The following is a 25,772-nucleotide window of genomic DNA, read 5'->3' as shown; positions in this document are numbered from 1 at the left end:
TTTAATGTTTTGTGGCAGGAGAATATCATTATTAAATAAGTATTTAAAGAAGATTAAGGAATTCCCTGGCAGTCCAGTGGTTAGGACTCTGTGCTTACACTGCAGAGGGCACGGGTTTGCTCCCTCATCGGGGAACTAATATCCTGCATGCTGCCTGGTGGGGCCAAATAAATAAATAAATAAATATTAAAAAATAAATAAGGAAAATTAGCTTGGTAGTAATAGGTAGGATAGAATGGAAGAAGCAGACACAATGTGTCAAACGTGAAAAGATTAGTTCACAAAAGAATTAATCAAAAATGCTTAAACCATTAACATCTCATTGGTATATTCATTCATTCATTCATTCATTCAACAAACACTTGTTGAATGTATAAATTGTTGGGTACTGTGCAAAGAATGAGAGCTGCAACATGAATTAGAATTAGTTTCAGTTTCAAGAAGGAGAGAATTATAAAATAAATGTATAAAATAAATCTTACGCACAAAATATGAGAAGCTATTCATAAGTCAGCATTGTAGGTCCAAATAAAGTACTATAAATATTCTTAGGAAAACCAGTCTTATTCCTAGAGTTTTATGATTATTGTAAAGCATGGGCTAATTATGAATAGAAACTATTTTTACCTCTTTTAACCTAAAATATGAAAATGCGATTTGACAGATAATTTTGTGTAAAGAGATAAAGTAAAAGTTTATTCTTTGGCTTGAAACTGCATGAAAAATGGTGGAAAGTATGCATTGATATTAATGTGAACATGTATATGTAATGTCGCCTTTATGCTAAACCAAAATAGATGGCTGTAATCTAAATCCAGATCTCATCTTTTAAGTGTTTTGGAATTGCACAACAATTTCTGAGCTGGAAATGGGCCAAATAGTAAAAAACTGTCTCAGGAAAGCTGAGTCATTTTCTCTTATACTATATTTTAATTTCATAATGCTAGAATTTTATATATAAGGATAGAATAAATACCATATGCATCTAACATTTTTTCCCTTTCTATGCTTTGTTCTTTTTTCTTGTTTTTCTCTTCTTTCTTTCTGTATTCTTCCTTCTTGTTTCATTGTTACTTTTTTCACCCCTTTATCAGTTCTCTTCCTTTTTTATTCTGTTCTTTTTGTTTTTGTTTTTCCTTTTTTCTGAACATTGTCACCTCTTCCTTCCAGTTTCTTATTCTCCTTTTCTCCCCTCTTTCTCATGCTTTCCTTCTTACCTCAACAGATTGTCAGCAGTGTTCTTATTATTTTTTATATATAGTGTTATCTTACTTTATTTTAATTCTAAATTAATAAAATATTTAGTAGCTATTAGTACAAGCAATTATGACCTGATTGGAAAAAAAAGTAAAATCCTTAAGGATGTTTTCACACACAATAAATGCATGCTAATTAGGTTGGTATGAAGCTTTACTTTCAGAGAGAAATAAGATTCATAATAGATGTTTGAATGAATATTGAGAATCTTAATATCCTATTTGGATTTTTAAATCCTCGTTTCAGATCCCTGGCATAAATCAAAATAATCGAGTTTATAAATCATGATAATTTAAAATATGCATTATCTTTTTATGATGCATTCTACTGCTATGAAAAAACTTCTAATTAATTGGCAAGATTATTGAAGTCAGTTTAACAAACTTGAGCTCCTACTATGTGTGATAGACTAGCCTAGGAAACAGAATATATTATTGGATATGATAATTAAGATCCTTTCTCTTTCTTGATTGAGGAATTCAGAGAAGTGATAGGTCAGTTTTGAGGGAGATAATAAAGAAAATCAGTCGAAGAGGTAGATTGGATGTGCTTTTGCTAGGAGGAGGAAAGTCGAGGGGAATGATAGAAGAACAAGAGGGAGAGACTTGTAAAGGTAATTTAAGAATATCATACTGTACAGTTTTAAAAAGCATTGGTTGCATGTAGGGGCAGCAAGTGGGAGATAAATGAGATGGTAGCTACATTAATTTGTTTATCTAGTGTTTATTAAGCCTCTTCTATTAGCTGGGCACTGTGCTAGGTATAGAGTGATGCAGAGAGGAATAAAAGTGGGCACTGCTCTGAAAGTTTTACAGACTAGAAGGGGAGACAGCTGGGTAAATAAATTAGTTTAACCAAATACATAAACAGAGAAAGGTAAGACACAATGGGGGCATTGGTCTTTTCTTTGTTGGTTAATCAGGAATGTTAGAGAATGCTGTTCTTATTGGGTATTCAAGGGGATGGGGGAGTAACATTTATTAAGCACTTACTACATTACAAATATTTAGCAAGACTGTAGATACTTAATCTCCTTTTGTCCTGATAATAACTCTATGAATCCACTTGTATAGGTTCAGAAGGTGAGGCTCACAACAGTTGTGACTTGTCACATTAATAAGTGGAAAAGACAGGATTTGAACCCAGATCCATTTGACTTTTAAGATAGTACTATTTTCTATTATCATTTTTCAAGAGTCTGCACTTCCTTTGACAGTTATTAGAAAATAGTATGACTGCCATGTAATAATATGATTGGAGATATCCAATCATCCTGAAAATAAATAATACTCTGGGTAGTAGGTAGTAATAAGGCTCTATGCTAGGGGGATTGGAAGGAAAGAATGAAGATAGGAATACTTGTGGAGAAAGAATCTGAGGCCAAGAAAGAGAGGATTCAGAGAATAACTAAAGAAGTTTTGACCTAAGTAATTTTTTTAAATATGGAAACTAACTTAATCAAGTGAGAGAAAAGCTGGGGAAAATAATGTATCTCTTTCCCTTCCTTCTACTACCTATTTGCTCATGACCTCATCATGACTTGGCAGGAATATGACAGTGACCTGTTGTTCATTCTTTATACTGACACCAGAATTAGTTCCTAAAGAATCTTCTGAATAGTAATTCCCCACTCTCCGCTGTACAATGATGTTTAAACTCCTTATCCCAGAATACAAATGTATTAATCTTTTTCACTATGTGCTGCAGGTTATATGAATTCTCCAGTATCATATTACAATTGAGTAAATTTCTCTCTGACTGCATCCACTCTAGAATGTGTCCCATCTATTATACTTTCATTTCAATGACAAAACTTCCTATTTCCTGATTTTCTGTTTGGTTCTTTTCAATATCCTCCCATTTCTTTTTCATTTCTGCTTGTTTTTGTTTCATATGTTATTCTTTTGTTTTTAAGGAATGGTATTTACTACTTTTTTTTTACAGTTGAACTTTTAAAATATATTTTATTTTATTTTTTTAATCGGGGGATAGTTGCTTTACAATGTTGTGTTAGTTTCTGCTGTACCAGCAAAGTGAATCAGCTATGTGTATACATATATCCTCTCTTTTTTGGATTTCCTTCCCATTTAGTTCACCACAGAGCATTGAGTAGACTTCCCTGTGCTATATACAGCAGGTTCTACTCCATTATTTTATTTTATTATGAGGATTATAAACATAGTAATCTTGAAATTTTCAGATTACTCTGTATTTTCACTTTGTAATAAATTCAATTCCTGATTACTGGCAGTCTTTTACATAAGTTTTTCATTGTCTGTTTTTAGAAATTTTGTGTGTTCGTGTATATTGAGTGATTGTTGCGCTTATTTGTTTTTCTCTTGAGGAAATGTGTTTTTCTTCCCTTCCCATGTAATAATTCCATGGTTGCCTCAATATGGATCTCATGTCTTTTATTGGTGGCTCTGGAAGTTATCCCATAGTAATATTGTGTTGATGTTGTATCTGTGGTGACCACATGAGGGGTGGCTTGACCCATGTCTTAGAATCAAGTCTGTGTTAGCTTCCTTCTGTCTCTCTTTGGCATAAAGCTTTATATGAGTCTTTATTCAAATTAGCACAACTCTCAGTGTTTTTCTAATTTCTTACATGGTAAAGATCCATGATTTTAAGCAGAGAGTCGTATTCCAGTCCCCCATCTCAGGTGGGGGCACTTTTGGTCTCATTATACCAAAAGAGTTGATTTTAGGCTCTCTATGCTTGCTTCAGGGCCTGGAGCCCATCAGACCTGTTGCTTCCAATCTGCTTGCTACTCTGTGTTTTTGTTTCTTTTCCTATACATTGAGGTATCTCGGTTGTTCTTTAGGTTACCTCTGCACTTTTAACATATGTATATATGGAGGGAGGGAGACGGGGCGGCAGAGAGAGAGAGAGAATGTCATGTGGCTATTTGAAATGAAGATGAACTTCAAATCAAAATTTTACAATGTCATTTTAACCAAAATTCTTAGAAGACTAGTAAAACTTAGTTCTAATCCAGACTATATTTCTGGACGTTTTTTTCTAGCTACCGCTTCTCAGGTACCTGTTACTCTAACCTTCCTGTAGAACAGCTTTTTCAGGAACACACCATGTAGTTTTATGTTCCATGCCTTTTCTCATTCTGTTTCTTCCACCAGAATACCCCCCCCTTTCATTCTCTCTCTGTCACAGTCATTGTTCTTTAACACCAGATTGATTAAAAGCCACTTTCCGTAGAATACTTCCCTTGAGTCTCCCCACTATAAACTTATCACTGCTTTCTTTTTGCTTCTGGAGCATTTTGTACTATCTTTTAATTTATCTCACCATATATAGCCATGATTAGGTGTTTAAATATTTGCTGCCCAACAATATGGTTATTGTGTAAAGTCATGGATCACATTCTATTCATTTTTGAAACCCTGGTGTGTGTTTGTCACATGGTAGGTACTTAGAAAATGCCTGATAAATAAATATGATGTTATTGCTGAAACAAATTAGAGTCATGTCTTTTCTTAATAGCATCTCAGTTTAGGAATGTGAGTTTAATACAAATATATATGTATACACATATATATAAAAGATTATACAAGGTGGCAATACAGTATAAAAATTGTGTGTCTTACAAATATTCATCTAAAACAAAATATCATTTTTTAAAAAAAATTATATGTAGTGGTTTATATACAAAATTAACCAAAAATATAGTTTATTATTTGTCTTCTAAGAGAAATATACCAATGTTAATCTAGACAAATGCTGTTTTCCACTATTACGTAACTTGATGGCTAGGAAGGAAAGGAAATATCAAAGAGAGTGGTGAGGTTATAAGAAGCCACATGAATAAATCCATTGGATTATCGAAGAATAGATAAGCATAATATTAAAAGCCAAATTGGCAGTGAAGACTCAAAATTCAGGATTTTAGCAATTTTAAGAAGTATAGACTAGAGATGGAGAGAGACAGGATGACAGAAATAAAAAACCTGACCTAATGAGTAGTCAACAGATCTTTGGAGTTTTAGGGCCTTAGGAAAGTTAGTGAAATAGTTCTGAATACCAACCCAGGAAAAGGTGTATGTCTGTGGGATTCAGTAATTCTGGCTTATAGCTTGGGCAGCAAGTAAACAAAATACAGGTCAAAAGACTTAGTCCCCGAGAGACATGCTTCAGGTAAGGTGTTGGTGGGATGAGTAGGAACACCAGCAAACAGAATGTGTAAGTGAATACATGTCTGTTTTGAATAGCTACTTGGGCTTCAGCCCTTCATGTACATTATTAAATTCTCATGATTCTAAGGTAAGTATTATCTCATTTTCAGATGGAAAAAGGTAGGCATAGAAAGATTAGGTGGCTTACCCAAGCCCCACAGCCTTCAAGTAGCAGTGACAGGATATAAGCCCATATTTTCTGGCCCCAAACTGTTTTCTTTTGATACACTTTCTAGAAAGGAGCTTGACGTTTCCTGTGCAGGAGACTAAAATGGCATGATGAAGATAGAAATAAATGGGAACTTCAGACTGTAGTGTAGGTAGAGGCGGTCAGTTCCTAACACTTAAAAATGGAATTAAATACCTTTCTTAAGGACTTTTTAATCCCAAATTAAGTCAGACTGCCAAGAAATACAGGGTGGAGGAATTGGAAACGTTCTATATCGTCATCACTTAATGTAGCCGAACATTTTGGACCAGATCAAAGTTGTCAAATATTTTACCATTTTTATTACTGTGGGTTGGGTTTCTTTCAAGTTCTTCACATTACTTTTAAAATAAGGGTTTCCATGTCACTAATGAAATTTTAGGACAGGTCTCACTATTGGGTTCAAACTATGTTCCATTTATTAAAAGGTTCATTTCTCTCATTTAAAAAAATTTAGAGTTTAAAATTTTGGTGATCCTTTATTGACTCCCAAAACCAAAAACTGAATGGTGTTTATACTTTTTCTTAAGAATTTTACTCTCCTAGTCTCATAACATTTGAGAAACATGTGAAGAGGACATCAGACCATGGCCCTTTTATGTTAGAAGGAACTGAGAGACCACTTAATCATACACCCATACCTTTAAGATAAGAAAACTGAGGCCTGATCAGGTTAAATGATGTGATCAGGGTTATATAATTTGTTCATAACAGAATAGGAGCATGAAGGCACTCTTTGTCCAGTGCTCTTTCAATGCAGAGGACAATTATGGATTAGATTCTTGAATTTGTCTTCCCCTGAGAGTTTATTTTTAGATGTCTTTGCCTCATGACTGAATCACTTCGTGATGGGAAATGTCTATAATGAGATGATCAGTCAGGGGCAGGTGTTCCTTTTTCTTGGGTAGTGTATATTATGGGAATTCAGTAGTGCAGACAAAAGAAATGGTTAGTGCCAAGCTGTCTTTGGGGGCATTCGTTTGGTAAGGCTATGCGGAAAATGATCATTTTTCTCCTAAAGAGATTGTACAATTTCCTCTTCTTGGAATCCACAGAGAAACTTTGTAAATATTATAAATATTTCCTCTGGAAGCAGATGTATGTAAGATGCCTATTTTTCAAGTTAGCTGCATCATAAATATTGTATTTTAATCTGAATTATAGCTCTCTACTTTTAAATATATGAGAAAGGGAAAGTCTTAATAAGGCAAAAATATTCATTCCTATTGATAGTAATGTGAAGTAAATTACCTTGAAAAAATTTTAATTTTCTCAAGATAGAAATAATATAAGCCCTCAAAAACCAAGCAAGTGCATAGTCTTCTTTTTATTATTATTATTATTTGTTTAATTATTCAGCAAACATTTTTTGAGCCCCTGGTATGGCTATCTGATGGAAGTCCCAGAATAAATCTGAAGTCTCCCAGCCCTTGTTAGTCACCCTCCCGCTCACTTCCTGTTCCAGGCACCAGCATCTTCCTTCAAAACCTCCAACCTCTGAGCCTCCTGCCATCTCACAGCATTTGCACATGTTTTGTTTGCCTTCTCCCTTCCTCTCCTCGCTTGGGGTAACTCCTACTCATCCTTGAGATGGCAGGAAGACTTCCCTGATCCCCTGGTCCCACTGCTCTATGCTATTATAATCCTTCTTCATCTTCAATGAAATGTTTGTTTGTTTAACCCTAAGCTACAGAAAGGAAGTATCTGTGTCTGTTTTTTTAGCCATTATTTTCTCATGACCTTATTCCTAATGGGTGCTCAATCAATATTTTTTGAATGAATGAATGTCCCCTGAAACCTATCAGCTACTTGGGGATATAGTTAGTTTAAAAAATAATTATAGTATAGTGTGAAAAATGTGGGGATATGAAGTAAATGAATAACCTTTAAGCAGGGAAAGGAGGTAATTGAGGAAGACTTCTCAAGAGGAGATGATACCTGTTCTGCATCCTGAAGGATGCCCAAGAATTTGCCAGATGAGGAATATGAGTGAGGAGCCATCCATTTTATACTGAGGGAAAAGTAAGAGCAAAGGCAGGAAAATGGAAAGAATATGGCATGTTTAAATAAAAATATTGCTTTTGTATCAGCATTACCAAAATCAATACTGTACTGTCGTCTTATATATAGAACTTTACCAACACCTCTTCAATAAAAAAGGATTTATGCACTCACTCTACTGGGAGAACAGATTCATATCTTCCTAGCTTGTAAAACAATTTCCTCTCCGTGGGATTGTTCGGAGAGGAAAAAATATCAAGAAGGGAACAGGTGGGACATTTCACAGCTTGAATAAAAAGGTAGTACATAAGAAAAATTATTCTCTAAAAATATTTTTGAATATAAGTTTCTCTTCTTTCTCTTTCTGTTTAAAGTAGAAAATTTAGGTGTCCTATCATATGAAATGTGTTCATGTATTGGAAAAATATCCATTCTAGATGTGGGAAATAAAAGAGGCAAAAAATTATACCTCTATCAGAGGTGCTTCCCTTGAAAAAGCAAGATTCATTTGCCTCCCTGCCTACTTTCACCAACCTAGGCTCCAGTACCTCTTTTCATTGTTGACATATAAATTTGCCTACACTAACTACCCAAATACAGAATTGGTTACTAACACAATCTCATTAAAACTATTAATAATGAGCTAAAGAAGAGATCATTTGGAGAAACGAGGTAATGATTGCCAAGTCATTTCTAAATTTGACCCATCATGCTAGTAGGGTATCTGTAGAGATCAGTTTATTTTTGGCTTTGAGTGTGGCTGCTGTTTTCTTTATAAACCTATGGATGCACATAACACATCTTACATATTTTATTTTATATACTCTTTCATGGTTACACATTCTATTTTTATTCAATATGATACCACTTCACTTCTGTATTCCACAAACTCCCTTGAAGTGGCTTGGAAGATATTTTTTTAAATGTTTTCTACTTATCATTTATTGGGCAACATTGTTGTTGGTCCTCTTCATAATTATCTTATTTGGTTTTCACAGTAACCTGTGTGGTAGTCATTATTTTGCAGTTTCATCATAACATTGTGCTTCCCATTAGCGTGGAAAAACAGTGCTCATTTATTCCATTGCATTCTCCATTGTTCCTAGACAATAATGATTTACATCAGTGATTTACATCATTGAGCATTTATTATGCGGCAGACACTAAATGTTTTACATGTATTAATTTATGCAATCCTCCCTATAGTTGTATGGTGTCTAGTCTATAATTAGCAAGTTAGATGAGGAAGCTGGGGGCACAAAGTATTTAAGTAACTTTTCTAAGATCACAAAGCTAGTAAGTGATAGAGCTGGATTTAAGTCCAGAATCCATCAAACTATATTGTCTCTTATGGTGTTGTGTTGTGATGAGTACCTACTGGCTGGTGTGTGGGTAAAAGAAGAGAGATCATTTGAAAGAGATTATGTGTTTGTGATTGAGGTGAATCTAAAAGTAATTGGGCAGAGAGCTCTGTGCTACTTTCAGTAGACAGTAGTAAATACTTCCAGTTCCTCACTTTTCATATCTTCCTCAAGCCCTGTATTACTTGGCCTATCCCCAGGACACACCTATACACATGTAGACACACACACACACACACACACACACATCCTAGAGAAACATATCTGTTCATTGTGTCCTTAGCATTATACTAAGAAAGAGGAGTGAACAGATTGGGCAAGTATGTACATCCCTCATCTTTCCATTACCACACCTTCACATCATCTGAGAACGTGTATTCATTTGTCTGACTTCTCCACTGTGAGCTTCTTGAGGGCAGAACCCAAGGCTTTCTCATCTTGTTTACTCCAGAATGCAGCAGATTACAAATCCTCAGCAAATAACAAGTGCTCTATAGGTATCTGTTGATTGAGAAAAAAGGGAAGGAAGGAAATGAATGAAAAAACGAAGGAAATGATGTGTTAAGATTCCATAGACCACAAACATATTTAAGTTCTATTACTTCCACTCAAATTCTTCATTTAAATTTCTTAGATTTAATGGTGCATGTGACAAACTGTGACAGCACTGTCAGTGTTATAATGCATTTCACTAGAAGCGTAGTCAATGGAATTTTCCATTTTTATAAAAATATATGTGATTTGCCCCTAGCTTTTTATTTTGCTGTTTTTTAGAGTTTAAATAATATTAAGCTGTAAGCAGCTAATTTTGATGACAATGTTCAAGATGTTATTTCTGAACATTGTGTCCTTTGGCTTCTAGACTAATTTTTTTCAAAATATTCTGATAATGATCAGACCATCATAACATTAGTTCATTTCCAAGCAGTGCTATTACCTGAAGCCTTGGTCCACCTTAAGATATGAATTAAATTAAGAAGATTAAACGTTTATATTCTTATCTGTTTTTCTCCCATATTCATTAATTTCCTGAAATGTCTGCATATTCTTCTTGTGCGATGTCAGCATTGACTCTTAGGCATTAAACTCCCAAGTACTGAAATAGTGTTTTAAGTCAGTTCACACAAAACCTAGTGGGAAGTAATAGTGGTCTGGACAACATCTATAACAGAAAAATTTTGGTCTTAATTATTTTTTTGCCACAATATATAATGTTCCAAATGTTATAATTATAGTGACATAATTATTTTAGGCTGGTCATGATTACAGATGTTGAACGCATTTTTAGTTTATCTATTTTGACTCATAGTTGTGATATCTGTAGGTTGTTTCTAATTGCTTTTATTTTGTCTATCTGGTATTTCTACTGAAAAGATTGATCTTAGTGATTTCTGTAGGTAATTTACATATAAGAAAGTGCTTTGTAAAGAATAACACGATCTGCAAGTGTTATTGCTGGGTACCTCGTAAAGCAAATGAGGAATTTTGTTAGACTGCATTTGAAGCCAGCCATATATGGCATATATTGTATAATAACGACTATAACATATATGGTTTTCTTATATTATATCAGAAACTTTCTCAAGTTCTCTGGGGCTCCTGGCTATTATTATGAGAAATACTGCAGAAATGAAATGATGATACCTACAGACTGGACTTTGGAGAAAGTCACACCTGGATAATAGTCCTGAATTCAGCTTTCACAACCTGTGAGGCAAGCCCTGATATCACCATACACTATTACGATTTTAGAATGAAGTAGAAGAGAAAATTGGGAATCCCAGGACTTTAGGAAATGTCTATTAACTTAATAATCACCAGGATCACAGAAATAAGCAATAAAATAGTTCAAACCTAAATCAGAGAAGAAAATTTTGTGCCTTACTATCTTTAAAATGAGAATAACAACAGTATCTACCTCATCAGGTTCTTATAAAGATATAGTGAGTTAATATTTATGTCTACCTCACTGAGTGGTTATGAATTTTAAATGAGTTAATATTTACAAAACACATACAATAGTACTAGCATATAGCAACTTCTACACAAGTATTTATTAAATAAATTAAACCAAATATAAATATTTTTCATTGTAAGTGTATGTTATTTACATAAGTTTGAAAGTCAATTATTAAAATAATTTTTCCCAAACATTAAAAACAATAACGGGCATATTCCCAAAGTTCTGGTTGTCTTTTTCAGCCAATTTAAAATGAATCTATTTCCAAGCACACCAACAACAAAGACAAGGGACCCAACCATTTTCTCACTGGAGGAGGAAATAGTAGAGAAACCAGAAAATCAACTGTTATAGTCCAATGTGTTAATTACTTTGATAAAGAAATCCACAGGGTGCTCTGGGAGATCAGAATGGTAAGAACCAGGGGGCTCCATGAGAGACAGCTGAGATGAATTCTGCAGCAGGTTTGAAGTGCGGCTCTTCAGGCAAGGGACGAGCCTGTTGGAATACATAGAGGTTGAAAAATGACTTGACCTGCTCGTGGAACTGCAGAGTTCTAGAGTGGGGCAGGTGTTGCAGCTGGAGCTGGAGGAATGCAATAGGCAGGGGCCAAGTTCAAAGGTCATTATATGCCAGTTCTCCCTTTAAGCAGGAGAATGTCATGATCAGATATGGGTTTTTAAAAAGATCACCAGGATTGTGTAAAACACTTGAAAAACTTTGTGCTGAATACAGTTTTCTTTTACTTGGGGTAATCAACATAGATTTAACTAAGTAAAAGGAATGAATATTTAAATTTAAATTTAATTTAAAGTGTGTTTAAAAACTTTTACTTTTAAAAAAGGAGGAGTGACATTATTTTTATGAAGTAAAACTTTTAGATAAATTTGTACGGGCTCCACACTTGAAACTGATACTAGTTCTAACAGGAAGAAAATTCAGATATGGCATTTGCTCTCAAAATCTGTTCTTTCAGCACCTAAAGTATTGCAATCACTGTTGCACTTACAAAGAAAAAAAAAAAAAACTGAACAAAAATCTCTTTTACATGAAGTAAGTCCAGTATATTTTTAAGTCAACATCTTCCAAGTAAGTTTCAGTAAATTCTCTCCTTCGCCGGCACAGAACTTAGAACATGGTGGCTTTTTAATAAATGTATTCCTACATTCCTGCTGCACTTAGATAGCTGAGATTTGGATAAATTTAAATACTATTATTGGCAAATACCGTCTTATAATTTTAAGACCAAGTATTTTATTCAGCTGTTGTTTTAACTTAATTAATGACTCCCTCCAGCACTTGTGCTGTCACTCACTCACTCTTTCTTTTTTTTTTTTTTTTTTTTGGCCAGACGTGACCCTTTGTTCTGTTAGCTTTGTGAACCACCGGCTACTCAGAAGTATACTTCATTGTGGTCTTCCTATTAAAACCTTTAACTGGCGCCTTGTAAAACTTAAAGAGGATATGGGAGCATCGTGGGTTGGCTTTGGCCTTGGCAATTAAAATGACCAAAATGAAAATTACACAAGATAATGTGATTTTAGTTGCCAATCAACATCTAAATCTTTTTTATTTTTTATATTACATGTTTTATTTACACATTGCAAAAAATTCAAATAATATAACATTGTAAAAAGTAAAATCTATCCTAAATCTTAGTCCCCATGCACTTAAGTAGGTTTACATATTTACACAAATGTTCTTTTTTCATGATCAATATATCCCACATATCTAGGAATTGTATTTTATTTATAGATTAAACTGTTTGACTTTGTTTCCCTTTTACATGTTTATTAGAAATCAAAGATCTGTCAATATTACTATTATTATTATATTTTTTCTGAAATTGCCTGCACAAAGTCATAAAATATAAAGCTTTTTCAGTTTTGAAATTTGCTGAAAATTTTGCTTTTAAAGCATCTATGACTAATATAAATTACTTTTTTTGGTTGCCCTTCCTAAAGGGGCTTCACTGACATTAAGATAAACATACAACAGGTGTTCCAAAGTTTGAAAATATAATTTGCACAGCATATGGACATGCTACGAAAAATAATTTCTTCTTTCTAAGAAGCCTGGAAGGATTCTCAGTATAAATCAAAGAGTTTATGACACTACTGGGGAAATAGTCCAGGTGAAACAAGATTATTGAGTAGTAGGAAAGCTATAATAAAAACTGTCAGTACTGTCACCTAGTTCTCTCTAAGGTCTGTAAAGGATCAAAAGTGTATTGAGCATCATGTAACAGCTGTCTAGAATGTGAGGGGAACCACAGTTGTGCTGATCAACAATATACTGGTTTGAAAAATAATTACATATGGCTTGTTGTAGTTAAAAATGGTAGGCTAGACTATAAAATGTATCATGAATCGTGGGTTTTTGAAAACGACTACATGCTAACTAAACGTGTAACTGATCTTTATTATGGATGTATGTCGTCACATGTATATAAATGTATTCAAATTAAAATGGTATGTAAAATATAGGTATTTTCTTATTTGCAAACAGTTACCTAAGGAAATATTTTATTTGTGCATAGATAGCATATTTTGTCAGGACAAAGTGCTACCTTACCCTGGAGGGTAAGAAATACTTTTTCACCAGGTGGCAGCACTTGAAAAGGGGAAGGGAGAAATATGCCTTACACAGGCATTGAAAATACAGAAGTACTAGGAGATAATGTGTGGAGCAGGAATGAAGGAAAGCCTCTTTCATCGCATGGATTCTCATATTTGCTATTTGCTTTTGTTAGTTACTTACTCAACTATACATCCATAATAAAGGTCAGTTTACGTTTTTAGTTAGGATATATCCATTTTTCAAAAGCACAAACTTCACAGTATACTGAGTTGCCCAACCTATCATCTTTAATTTAACTGATTTTTGGGAGAAGAATATGTTTGCCTCATACTATTAGCATGAAGAAACAACCAGAAACCTCATGAGGAAAGGATTCTGTATAAATGGCATTGGGTCACTGATGAGATTGACATGTATTTTAGCAGTTTGATTCCTGAAGAAGTGCATTGACAGGAATTTTCCATAAACATTTGTGAGTAATACTGAGAACCAAAGATGGGTTACATAGTCTCTGCCTTGGATGAACCCATAATCTTTTTTTGTTTTTTAATGAATTGCATTAGGCAACAGAATTTATTTTCCTCTCATTCCTTTTATTCGTTCATTCCTCCTATATTATTGGGCAGGTAAAATGTACATGGTGTAGTAGCTGCTGTGTGGAATACGGAGAAACCACATATGCATCCATAACTTGCTCTCAATATCAAGCTCTAGTAGACTCATTGGTCCATAGTAAAATCCTACTTGTTCTTCAGTCTCCAGCATAAGTATCTTTGTTTGAGAAGGCTTCTCTGATTTTCCTGAAGTAGAAATATTTTTTCCTTCTTCTGAAATCCCATAATGAGAAAATGAAGATTTAAAGCATATATTTATGTTTGTCAGATATCCACTACATTTAATGTATGTAAATAACTGTAAAACATTATACTGTGACTCTTCACTGACCCCCTTCATATTAAAGGAGAGAAAGCAATGCATAACTTTCAGAGCATTTTGAGAGTTATAGAGAATGCCTGTTAAATAACTAAAGAAGTACATACTATTTGGTGTAAGTGTATAATATTTAAACATTCTCACAACAAACTTCTGAAGTACAAATTATTATCTCCATTTGCATATGAGAAAACTGATCCCCAGAGAGGTTAGGTCATTTGCCTAAAGTCTTAACACCAGTACAGTGAAGTCAAGAATTAAATATGGGCAATCAAGATCCAGAGCTTGTTCTCTTAACCTCTATGCTATGCTTTCTGAGGTAATACATTTAAAGGCTTTGGACAAGCAAGCACATTTGAGCACTTAGTAATTAATATTAGTGTACACATAAGTCTGGGTGTGTGCACACACACGCTCTATATATCATACCTATACGCTATGTATAATCTGGCTTGTTTATGCTGCCTATATTTAGTATAACCAAGTCTTACAAGTAACCCTATCCAGGTACATGGCTTATCACCCTCTCATTACTGCAAGACAGAGGAAGCTCTTTATGTTCTTCTTGAATCTGGCCATCTTCTTCAATCCCTTTAATTACTCTCAATCCCCACCATCTTTAAGGTGGATAAAAAATGGTTTCCTAAGAGTGTTGCCAAGTGGACCATCCCTCCAGGGCATAAAGCAGGACTTTTATCTATAGTATTCTCTGGTTTTCTTGATCAAAGTATACCTCTGTTGTAGCTGCAAATGACAGGGATAAAATTATATCATAGGTTTTAGGGCCTAGATATCTACTTGGCAGAAAAAAACATTTAATAAATACTTTGTTCTGTGTTCATTGACTTTAAGTGTTTCTGTGTTATTGACATGTTTTTAAAACTTGTGAATGTGTAATATTTACTTTTTTTTTTTTTGGCTGCACCACATGGCATGTGTGATCTTAGTTCCCTGTCTGGGGATTGAACCCATGCCCCCTGCATTGGGAGCACAGAATCTTAACCCCTCGACCACCAGGGAAATCCCTAATTACTTGTAATAGTTACAATATAATATTTTTTATTCCATTTCAACAATTCAATTTGTAAGTCATGATCTTGTACTCTTCAAAAAAATTTATAGCAGAGAGAAATTGGAAATGGGGGCACTCTTCCTTCCCTGCTGTAACCTACATTAGGCAAATAAACCTATTTTCTTTAGATTTTGGTATTGGTATTTAAATCTTGGCTTATTATTTAAAACTGCTATTTCTAGTATCTTAAAGCCCCAGTAGATTCTGAAAGCCTTAAGGACTGACCCCACTTCCTTTAATCATACTTGGTTCTCTTTTCATACCTAATTAGTTCTGTCTTATGCATATATGCATGATGTATGTTTATTTTCTTTCAGTGACTTCCTGCAGTTTATAATACATACAGATTCCATCACATTCTTCTTGTTCCACCTCTGTACAACAAAAACTTAAAGTCCCATTGGCTCTTGTAAGAAAGAGAAAAATCTAAGTTTAAGAGCAGCATTCTTCAGATACTCATGATGATACTCTCTTTGTGTAGTAAAATAGGACGATATGTTTGTTTAAAAATTTTCAGGAGGTAATATATACTAAGTTCTTATGGAAGTGTTTTATTTGCTTGCAGGACAAGATGTATGCAAATTTATGGCTTCTTATGCTGTTGAGGTTTCTGTAGCACACACAGTTTTTTCAAAAATAAGAATATGCTCAAAAAGTATCTTTCCAGTAGAAGTGGCTATAGCCAAAGCTGTTTAAAGCTGTAATTGAATTAGCCTTCGAAACTGTGTAATATCATAAAGCTCTAATGTTTTCATCTTGACTTGAGAAGCCTCTTGAGGAGATGGTTAAGACTACCTTCCACTTTTTTTTTTTCTTAAACTAAAATTGGACTCTAGGAGAGAGGATACTATAGCCTTTTTCTAGCTGTGACTTCTCAACTGCTTTTTTCTCAGTCTTCAAATTACTCTGAGAAGGAGGCACTAGTGTTGTCAAGAGATGAGGTCAGTAAAACATCACCTTTTAAAATTTTGAGTTGTCTTCATACCTGAATGGGCTAGATGGGTGTAAGATGGTAAATATGTTCCAGTAGTTCCTTCAGCTGCCTTGGCCAGTGGTTTCATTATGCTTCTGGGAGATTTACAGAGGCTCAATATTCTCATCTCTGAAGTGGACATAAAAGTGGTCTTATTAATTTTTAAGTATCAGTTATATATGAAGATCAAAAATGAGTATTATTTTTAACTTTAAGTTCCTTCATTTAACTCAGAATATGCAAAAAGTGTAAAATGCACATTTTTAGCCATTAGTATTTGAGACAAACAATTTTTTGACACAGACTATAGAAATATTGTAGAAAAGTTTTTAACTATGTTATATTCCTAGACTCATGATCATCCAACAAAATGTTTTGAGCATTGATTGTGTGAATTGTGTACTGTTCTAAATTTTGCTTCTTTTGAACTGTCTTGGAGCACCCACATGTGAATGGAAATTTCTAGTGGATAAATAGCTTTACTTAAAAATTGTTTTGTTGTTAACCTATAAAATCAAATAAATATTAAAAGCCTTAAAACATGAACATCATTGGTGGGGTTAAAAGGCAGAATGGTGCACAGGATAAAAAAATTCAGTTATTGTAAATGATGTTGCCATAGCTTTCCAGCCCAGCGGAATGTAGAAACTGGGCCAAGATGCATATTAGGAATATTCAAAGTTAGTTCCAAATACCCTTGAGCTAGTAAGAACCTGTGGTGTAATCAGAGAAGCAGAGTCAGAAAGTATATAGGAAAGGCTGTTAATGGAATACTGAGAGAAGCAGGGAGAATTATTGGAAGCTGAGAATGGCTCTTGTATATTTAATGCATCAGAACATTGGATTAGTCTCATCATGTTTTAAAGATGCCAACCAGCTTTCTTGGGTCCTTTTATTATGACAGAATCTGGGTGCAAGTGATGTAAGCTGTGGAACTCAGATATATGTATGACACTTCTAACCTCCATTTCTTGATTCACATGCCTTCCATTCAATCTGATACTCCATTCTGCCCAGTTTCAGTAGAAATGTTGCCAAGTTGGGGAAGGATATTAGACTATATATTTGCCTACACTAGTTATTATAGGGTGGAGAAGTTAGATCCTGTACCCACTGCTACACCTGAATTAGTTAGACCTTCCAAATAAAGGTACTGAATATCAAAGATCTGAGGAAATATAACATGAATATTAAGAAAATATTTAAAATTTTTAATGTAAATACTGACTTGCCCAGTTTGATTATATAGGCTAACATAGTTTATACATAACCTGATGAAACAGTGCTGACTTGATTGAACCAAAGTCTAGCAAAAAACCCGAAGCCAATGCAATGTGAACTTTTAAGTCTTTCAAACAGATTTGTGTGATTTTTTTAAACTGAGAAAGAAATTAATTATTATTTAAACTCATGGATTAGAAAATTCTTCAACAAGCATATGTTACTCTTCCAACTGCTATGTATGCTTAACAATAAAAGAAGCAGGCATCTGTTCTCAGATGTGTGAAGAATGAAATGCTTTAGTTCATTGCTCACTATAATGTTTTTTGGTGTCATACTACGGAGTAAAACTGTCCAGCCTCACTGATATTTGGGGAGAGGAATCATAGCTCTCTTTCCCTAGAGAAAGATCCTGGATAAATATATCTTTAAAAGTTTTTGTCCTTTAAGTAGCGGTACTAAAGTTTTCATACATTTTTTATGGTGATGTTGAATCATTAACATTATTAAAGATTGTATATTTTGCTTTTAATGAAATCTGTAGTTATCCTGCCTATTAAATATAAAAATGAAAAAAGTTCATCATTGGTAAAAAATCTAAGACTTTTTATTGCTTTAAAAATAATTTAACGTACTCAGTATAAATGTAATTATTTGGGGATTAAAATATTACATAAATGTTTATCTGAATTAACTTTTGCCTCTTACAATGCATTTAAAAATAAACTGCACTATAAAAGAGTAACTTTGAAACATAAAAGGGGAATTAAATGACTGACGATAAAAACAAGTGTAATTTAAATGTTACTTCTAATGAAAAATTTATGTAGGACTGTGGTTTACAATAATTGTTGACATATTCCCCTAAGTACTGTGTCTGTGATTTTTCATGGTATCAATCATTTAAAGCAATTTAGGTAATAACATTCTGACATGCATTTCTGCTATTTTATTTACACCATTTGCCTACATCATTGTAATGCAGTACCCTTCTGATTTGGTACAGTAAATGCACTCTGTAATATCTATTATGGCATGGTCAAAGGATAATTTATTGTCAAATAGAAAAATAGGTCAACACTAATGTCACTTGATGATCAACCCCCCCCCAAGTTTAATAAAACATCTCCCCAGTATGCATTCCACTGCAGTGGTTGATATTTTATTAGGACTACCTGGCTATAGCAGTAGTGTAATTACTGAGCTGTCAAAGTGATAAGTGGGATTAATGGCAGCCTGATGCACTTTAGTCTGCAGAGCGCTTAGAGAATTGCAAGATGGTATTATTGTCAGAGTCTGCCCATTCTGGCATATTCATGGCACCAAAGAAAAAAAGAATGCTACAATTCAGGTTTCCATTGCCCTGCCTCATTAACATCTGACATTTCCAACAGCTGTTATTTGTGAACTAGCTCAATAATAAAAGGAGAATTATTTGGTAAAGAGTCTTAATAACCACAACTAAAACTCCTTACGTGGTCAGTGCTGTTAAGTGAATCTGTTTATGTTGAATATAAGATTTCTCTGGAAGAACAGAAAAATACACTTTGAATTAATTTGGCTCATTCATACCTGCTGACATTATAACTTTATTTTTTAATTGCCTTATTATTCAAGTTGGGTGTTAGAAAAAAGAAAAGCCGAAAACTTGTGACTTCATTAGGGATAACCAGAATCCTCTATCTATGTATCTATATCTTTATCTATCATAACAAGTATTTTTGTTGCTTTATTCTTATGGAGTGGCAAATATTTAAAAAATTGTCAAAATGACTTTTTTACAAATCAGAAGACATTTAAGATTGCTTATTATTTTATAGCTATTTTTATTTTAGCTACTTTATTTTACCACATAATAGGAAATCCTTTCAAACCACTATTAATGTACAACATATTTATCCATGTGAAGATAACACATATAAGTATCACCTCGTTTCAACATCAAGGACCAAATAGACCATGCTTTGTTTTCTTTTTGGATTATTGTCCTACTGATCATACTTCCAAGAAATTCTTTTTAAACTCAGTGACAGTGTTTTAGGGAAAAAAAAAACCCATAAGTATAAGAAGATAGGAATTCAACTAAATTATAAATGTGAATCTAACAATGGCATTTAGAGAAATGATAGGGGAGAGGTTTAATGACTGCATTTCAGAGAGGACAATTGATTATGAAAAGCCTTCGGTACTCACTGTGTAAAATTTAATTTAGAGAGAAGGCTAAGGGCACAAACCAGAGAGAAGAGATCAGATTTAAAAACAAGATATTAATTAGGTACTGAGAAATTGGTTCAGACAATGACGAGGACTCTCTGACTCACAAAAGAATGACAAGGAGACCGGTATTGTTTTCTTGAAGGAAATGAACCAATGTCTTTACACATGGAAGTGGGTAGAAAATGAGCCAGCTAGTGACCTTTGTCACTGAGCAACGTGGGACTCATTCTCAGTGAAATTCTCAGAGAATTCTCGTCTTCTGACACATGTGACAATGGTATATGTTAAATTTCAGATCACCAGCTTATTTTTTCACTGCTCCCACTTTCACTTTATGCCAGACCAGATTCCATTAGTTCACCTACCCTCTCATGTTTTTTTCTCTCCGGGCCTTGGCACATACTGTTTTTATCCTTCGTCATTTTCTTGAGTGACCCTGCACTCCAAATCCCACCCTCCTTTGCTTCCCTAATGCCCACTCATTCTTCAAGAATCCCTTTAAGTGTTATTGTTCCCAATAAGCTTTGCCTGACTCTCCCCCTCCAGGACTACTGTTCCTCTTATGTGCTCCCTTAGCATGCTGTTTTTACCCAAATTCACACTGACCACACTGACTACTACAAGTGCCTTTTGTATGTCTGAACTTCCTCCAAACTGCAAGTTCCATGATAGCAGGACCATGGTCGCCTTGTTCATCACTTTTATAACCTCATATCCCAGGTTCTGCCATGTAACAAGGGCTCATTAAATATTTTTCAAATGAATACACAAATTCGTATATGAATGTACAAATTAAAGACCATTCTAACCAGTGGTTTCAGTCCTAAAGTAGTAATTATAGAACTGTGATTCTCACTGTGTGGCTCCAACCATGTTTATCAGAATCACCTTAAAGGGGTTTTCCAAAATGCAGATTCCCAGGCCAATAACTCAGACTCAGGAGGGGCTTCTCTGTGGAAATTATGACATTTATCAAGCTTCCCAGTGGTTCTTAGGAACACTGAAGTTTCAACATGTCTCTGGTCATTTCCACAGAAAGCAGATTCTGATACGAGATTAGTATGTGGGAAGTTTATTAGAAGATCCACACCTGTACAAGAGTGAAGGAATCAGGATTGGACAGACATAGCTACAATAAAGGCTGCAGTAGGTCCCTGCAGACCTGTTCCCCAAGTGGGGGCAAGGAGACTGGGCCTCTACCTCCCCTCACTGACCTGTGTTTGGAAACTGGCTGCAACTGGAAAGGGGGCATGACCTTGGTTCCGCCTGTTCTCTTCACGTGAGGGCACAGCGCTGGAGGAATAAATGCTTCAGTCTGAAAGGGGGTAGATCTGGTCTATGCATTGAGGCATCTACTGCAAAGCCCAATTGCCATGTGAATAATGCGTAGGTTAACCGACATCAGAAATTTGGAGGAGGGAGGGAGGGAGGGAGGGATGATGGCAGGGGAAGAAGGAGGCTGGGAGGAGAGGTGGGTGGAAAAGTGGGAGGGATGAATGGAGGAAGAAAGGAATTTACACGTGGTAAAAAGAGAGACTATACCTTTGTGTTTGTATAATAATTGTGGTCTAAAAGGCATACAAAACTTTTATCATAAAAGACTCCATTCTCTAAGCATTATCAGTGTAGTGAGGGATCCAAATAAGACTGATTTAGTAAATGGATGGATGAATGATGTATCTTAAATAAGTATGATCTTCTTAAACTCTAGGAGGAACACCAAGAGAAAGGGCAGTTATTAGCCTCAATGGTGCCATTTCATACACCTTAGGAGGTGTGCAAAAAGTGAAACACAAGTACTCTATGTTTATTGCTTAAAAAATGTTTGTACCTAAAAATAGTACAATTTTATTTGTTCTTACTAGACACTAACTCTGAATGGGTATAGGGTAGAGAATATATAGAATATTATCTCACTTACTTTATAGTTTCTTTAATTCAGTTATTTTATTCCCTAGATGCCTGAAATGTGCAGATGCCCCCTGTCAGAAGAGCTGTCCAACTAATCTAGATATTAAATCGTTCATCACAAGTATCTCAAACAAGGTAAATTTGGATTCAGTTCTGCAAATGAAAATTAATAACAGCCTTTGATCTTGTTCTCTATCTATTATGACCATGATTAAAGCATAAAGCTTCTCTTAGTAAATTGGGTTAAAGTATTAAAAACAGGATTTCTATAGGCGTGTGAAAACGTGGCACATCTTATTAAGTCTCTCCCAGTTTGTGATATGATTGTGAAATGCGTATTCACTGTTTATTGTCTTAAAAATTAGTTCGTGTTGAAATTAATCATTTTTTAATACAAAGCATTCACTGAATAGATTTACTCTAGCTTAGGCTTGCTAAATGCTTATAGATAGGAACTGTCATTAATTATCAAAACACATTCAAATCTGTGAAGTATCTTTGTTTTAAAATGTGCTTTGGTATTAACTCTGGCACATTGAAACAAATCAAGGGAATTTGTTTTAAGATTTGGAATAATTCATAGAGACTGACAGAGTTGTAACCAAAAACCCCCCAACAATTAAAAAATAGAAAACAGACATTTATGGACATGAGTAGAAAAAAAAGGAATTTTGATCTTTCAGTTTTTGGGTTTTTTTAAATCAATGTAAGGCTAAGCCTAATTTTTATTCACTAAGAGAATGATTTATTGATTGAATAATTAATTAATAGTATCTTTTGTTTGTGAAAGGAGCATTACAAGCTCTTAGCAAGTATCTTATCTTTTAACTGAGCAAAAGCTGAAGGAATCTTCCCATAAGGATGTAGCGAATCCTTCTTTTCACAGGGTTTAACACTTACGTTCTAAAATGCTGCAAAAATCCAGTTGAGTGCCCCTTCAACTACCAGGTACCTTTTAATATATAAAGATCATTTCTCAATATGTCAATGATTTAAAAAATATTGTAGGAGAAAAATTATAAATTTATATAGCTTTAGGATTTCAAAAGAATTAGAGGTTATTACTTAGGTATAGGACGTGGTATTAATCTACATGGTCAGTTTCTTTAGGATTTGAAGTCCAGGTTGAATTTTTAGATTGAACGCTTGTGAACCCAGGGAAAATTACTTATTTCTTTACCTTCATTTATGAAAGAAAGATAGCATCTGTCTTACAGGATTATGGTATAAACTAAATAATATTTGTATGTGAAAATCTCTAATATGGTAATTATTCAGCAAATATTTAGTTGATGTGGAATTATTAACTTCCCTATTCATTCAATATGGTAAATACTATACAAGTGATTACTTTTTTTGTAGCCGGTGTTATTCATTGAACACCTACTATCTGCCAAACACAGTGACAGGCACTGGGTAAGAAAGGGTCCCTGCTATGACCTTGCCTTTTGGAAATTCATAATCTATGAGCAAAGCCAGATACATTAAAAAACAAAGCAACACAAAAACCTAGCCATAATTCAATATGGTTAGTGCTGCAATCCATGCAGTTCAGGAAGAGTATTCAGCATATGAAAAAGCAGGAATATGGGTGTATACACGGCATATTTGGAGAAATATAATAAATTCAGTGTAGCTAAAATGAAGCCTAGATTACATGAAGAAGAGTGATGGGAAAGAGACCAGACAATTAGGTTGGGATTAGGTCGTGAAAATATTTTAATTCTATGCTCAATATTTGAGACTTAATTCTGTAGATAGTAGGAAATCATCAATGATTTATGTTTGTTTTGTAAATAAGATGGAATCTGAAAAGGGGTACTAACTTTGTAGTATCCCAAACATTTATCATCACAGGATCTCTGTCTTGTATGTGAGAATGAATAATTTATGTGAAATGTGTGCATGAAATCTCATTTATTTAATAATAACCTCATGAGAAAAGGAGTAAAGCAAAATGTCCAAAATTTGAAGTAGAAAGTGTTTTGGCTAAAATTATATCTAAGGTAGTACTCTTGGCTTCATGCATGAGGAGATACTAGAATTATGATCCATGCTAGCTAAATTTTCCTTAGATATTCTATAATTCAATAGTGATTTTGTGATTCTAATTAGTGTATAGCACATTCATTTAACGTCTACAATAGTTTATTAAAAAAAGACAAAATGGGAATAACAATATTCTTTGAAAAGTTTATAAAGTGTCTAAACAAGATCAGAATCATTTCTATTTTAGGAAAAATGTTGTTTCATTAATTCTTTACTACCTGATGAAGCATTGCACTTCGGTATTTATTTAAACAGATTTCCGTATGAAGAGAAGATATTTGGAGGTATTTAATTGAAAATGTAATATTTTGCCAGACTTTTAAGGAACTCTGTTGTAAGTAGTATTTTGTTGAAGAATCATTACAGCAATCATGAAAGGTCAGAGATTCTTGTACTTTAAAGCCTGCAGCTTTTTAGCTATTTACCAGCTGTGTACAATGTAGGCTGTCCCACATTGCTCTGCCAGTGGACTTCAAATCAGGAGGGGGGTTCTCTCCAGGTTGAGAGGGTAATTGAATCACCCAACTCAATGAACCTTGTGCCTTTTTGAGAAAAGGATGTCACTTGTGTTGTATTGTGTTAGGTTTCTGTGATTCAGTGGAGTTTAGGCCAGTACTTCCATTCTTTACTTTCTTACAAACTGGATTACAGCTCTCGTTTCCAAAGGTACACTCAATTCTGTCGTACCTCCTCAGTCAGTTTTTCTCTCCTTCGTTCGTGCAGGCTGTTGTTTGCAATTGTATCTCTCAATCGGAAGTACGCGTTTCAGATTAATCAAACTGTGACTACTAGGTTATAACTTTTGATAGTTTTCTTTTGAAAAAACAGTATGCATAACGTCAATCTATAAATTTAGTGAAAAATGACTTAAAAAATGTTTCTTCGTTTCATGATGCTTTATTTCAAACAATAGTTATTTTCTCTTTCAAAATTTTATATTAAGTTGTAAAGCTTTGGTTTTTCCACAGATTTGCATATTTTACAGAATCTGTGTGCTTAGATTTTGTGACTTTTATATCTAGATAAATAAATTTAATAATATACATTAGAAAAAATACTGACTAAATGACTCAATGTAAAATAAAAGACTCTTCTTTATCATAGATTCCTATTGAAAGTAACAAGAAGTCAGAGGAGCAACACAATTTAACCAGCAGAATTTATTGATAAATATTCTTGATAACAATATTTTTATTTAAATATGTTATCTTGATATATGTGTGTGTGTGCATATGCACACACATGCACAAAGGTTACAAAGCAGAAGTGCAATCAATAGATTTAGTCCATCCTCCTTTTGGGTTTGCTTTTCAATTTCAATGGCTAAGTGGTTTATACCCTTATCAAATAAAATGTTGATCATTTTCAGAATAATTTTTTAAAATCGTAACTCTAATTACGTTACACCCTTGTTCAAAAAGCTTCAGTGGCTCCCCATTGCCTAGAAACTAATGTCCCATTACATAACCTACTATGTAAGCCAATTGGGCTTTCTCCCACTATTATGAAAGAGAAGTAAGCAGATGAAAAAAAAGTATTAGGAAGTCCATAATTTATTACTCAGTAATTTAAAAAATATGAATATTTTGGATACATAAAACAAAATGTAGTGATGAGATTTTAGGTTTTCTTTGGTACACAAGGCTAGTTCCCTCACTTTTATTGCCAGATGATAGTGTGAGCACCTCTATCCATCCCAAGAAAACTGACAGAAATTTACCTACCTGCCATAAGATGATGTTCAAGGGAACACAGCTTTTAAAGTCTATGTGGTGCTCCAAGAGGACTAACAAGCCATTATCCTTTGGACTTAAATCCGCCATTTGGTTTAAATAAGTA

General features: G+C 34.1%; 1 protein-coding gene across 1 annotated transcript in view; it reads left to right on the top strand.

The window, feature by feature from the left end:
- DPYD (dihydropyrimidine dehydrogenase) overlaps positions 1-25,772 on the top strand; it is a 796,991-nt gene that overhangs the window by 173,986 nt on the left and 597,233 nt on the right. The window contains exon 4 of the mRNA XM_068540384.1: positions 21,932-22,019. Coding sequence (XP_068396485.1) covers positions 21,932-22,019 — 88 coding nt within the window. The remainder of the gene's footprint in view (positions 1-21,931; positions 22,020-25,772) is intronic.

The sequence above is a fragment of the Eschrichtius robustus genome, chromosome 3 (assembly GCF_028021215.1).
Source record: "Eschrichtius robustus isolate mEscRob2 chromosome 3, mEscRob2.pri, whole genome shotgun sequence".
NCBI classification, from domain to species: Eukaryota; Metazoa; Chordata; class Mammalia; order Artiodactyla; family Eschrichtiidae; genus Eschrichtius; species Eschrichtius robustus.
This window is presented reverse-complemented; position numbering and strand designations above follow the sequence as displayed.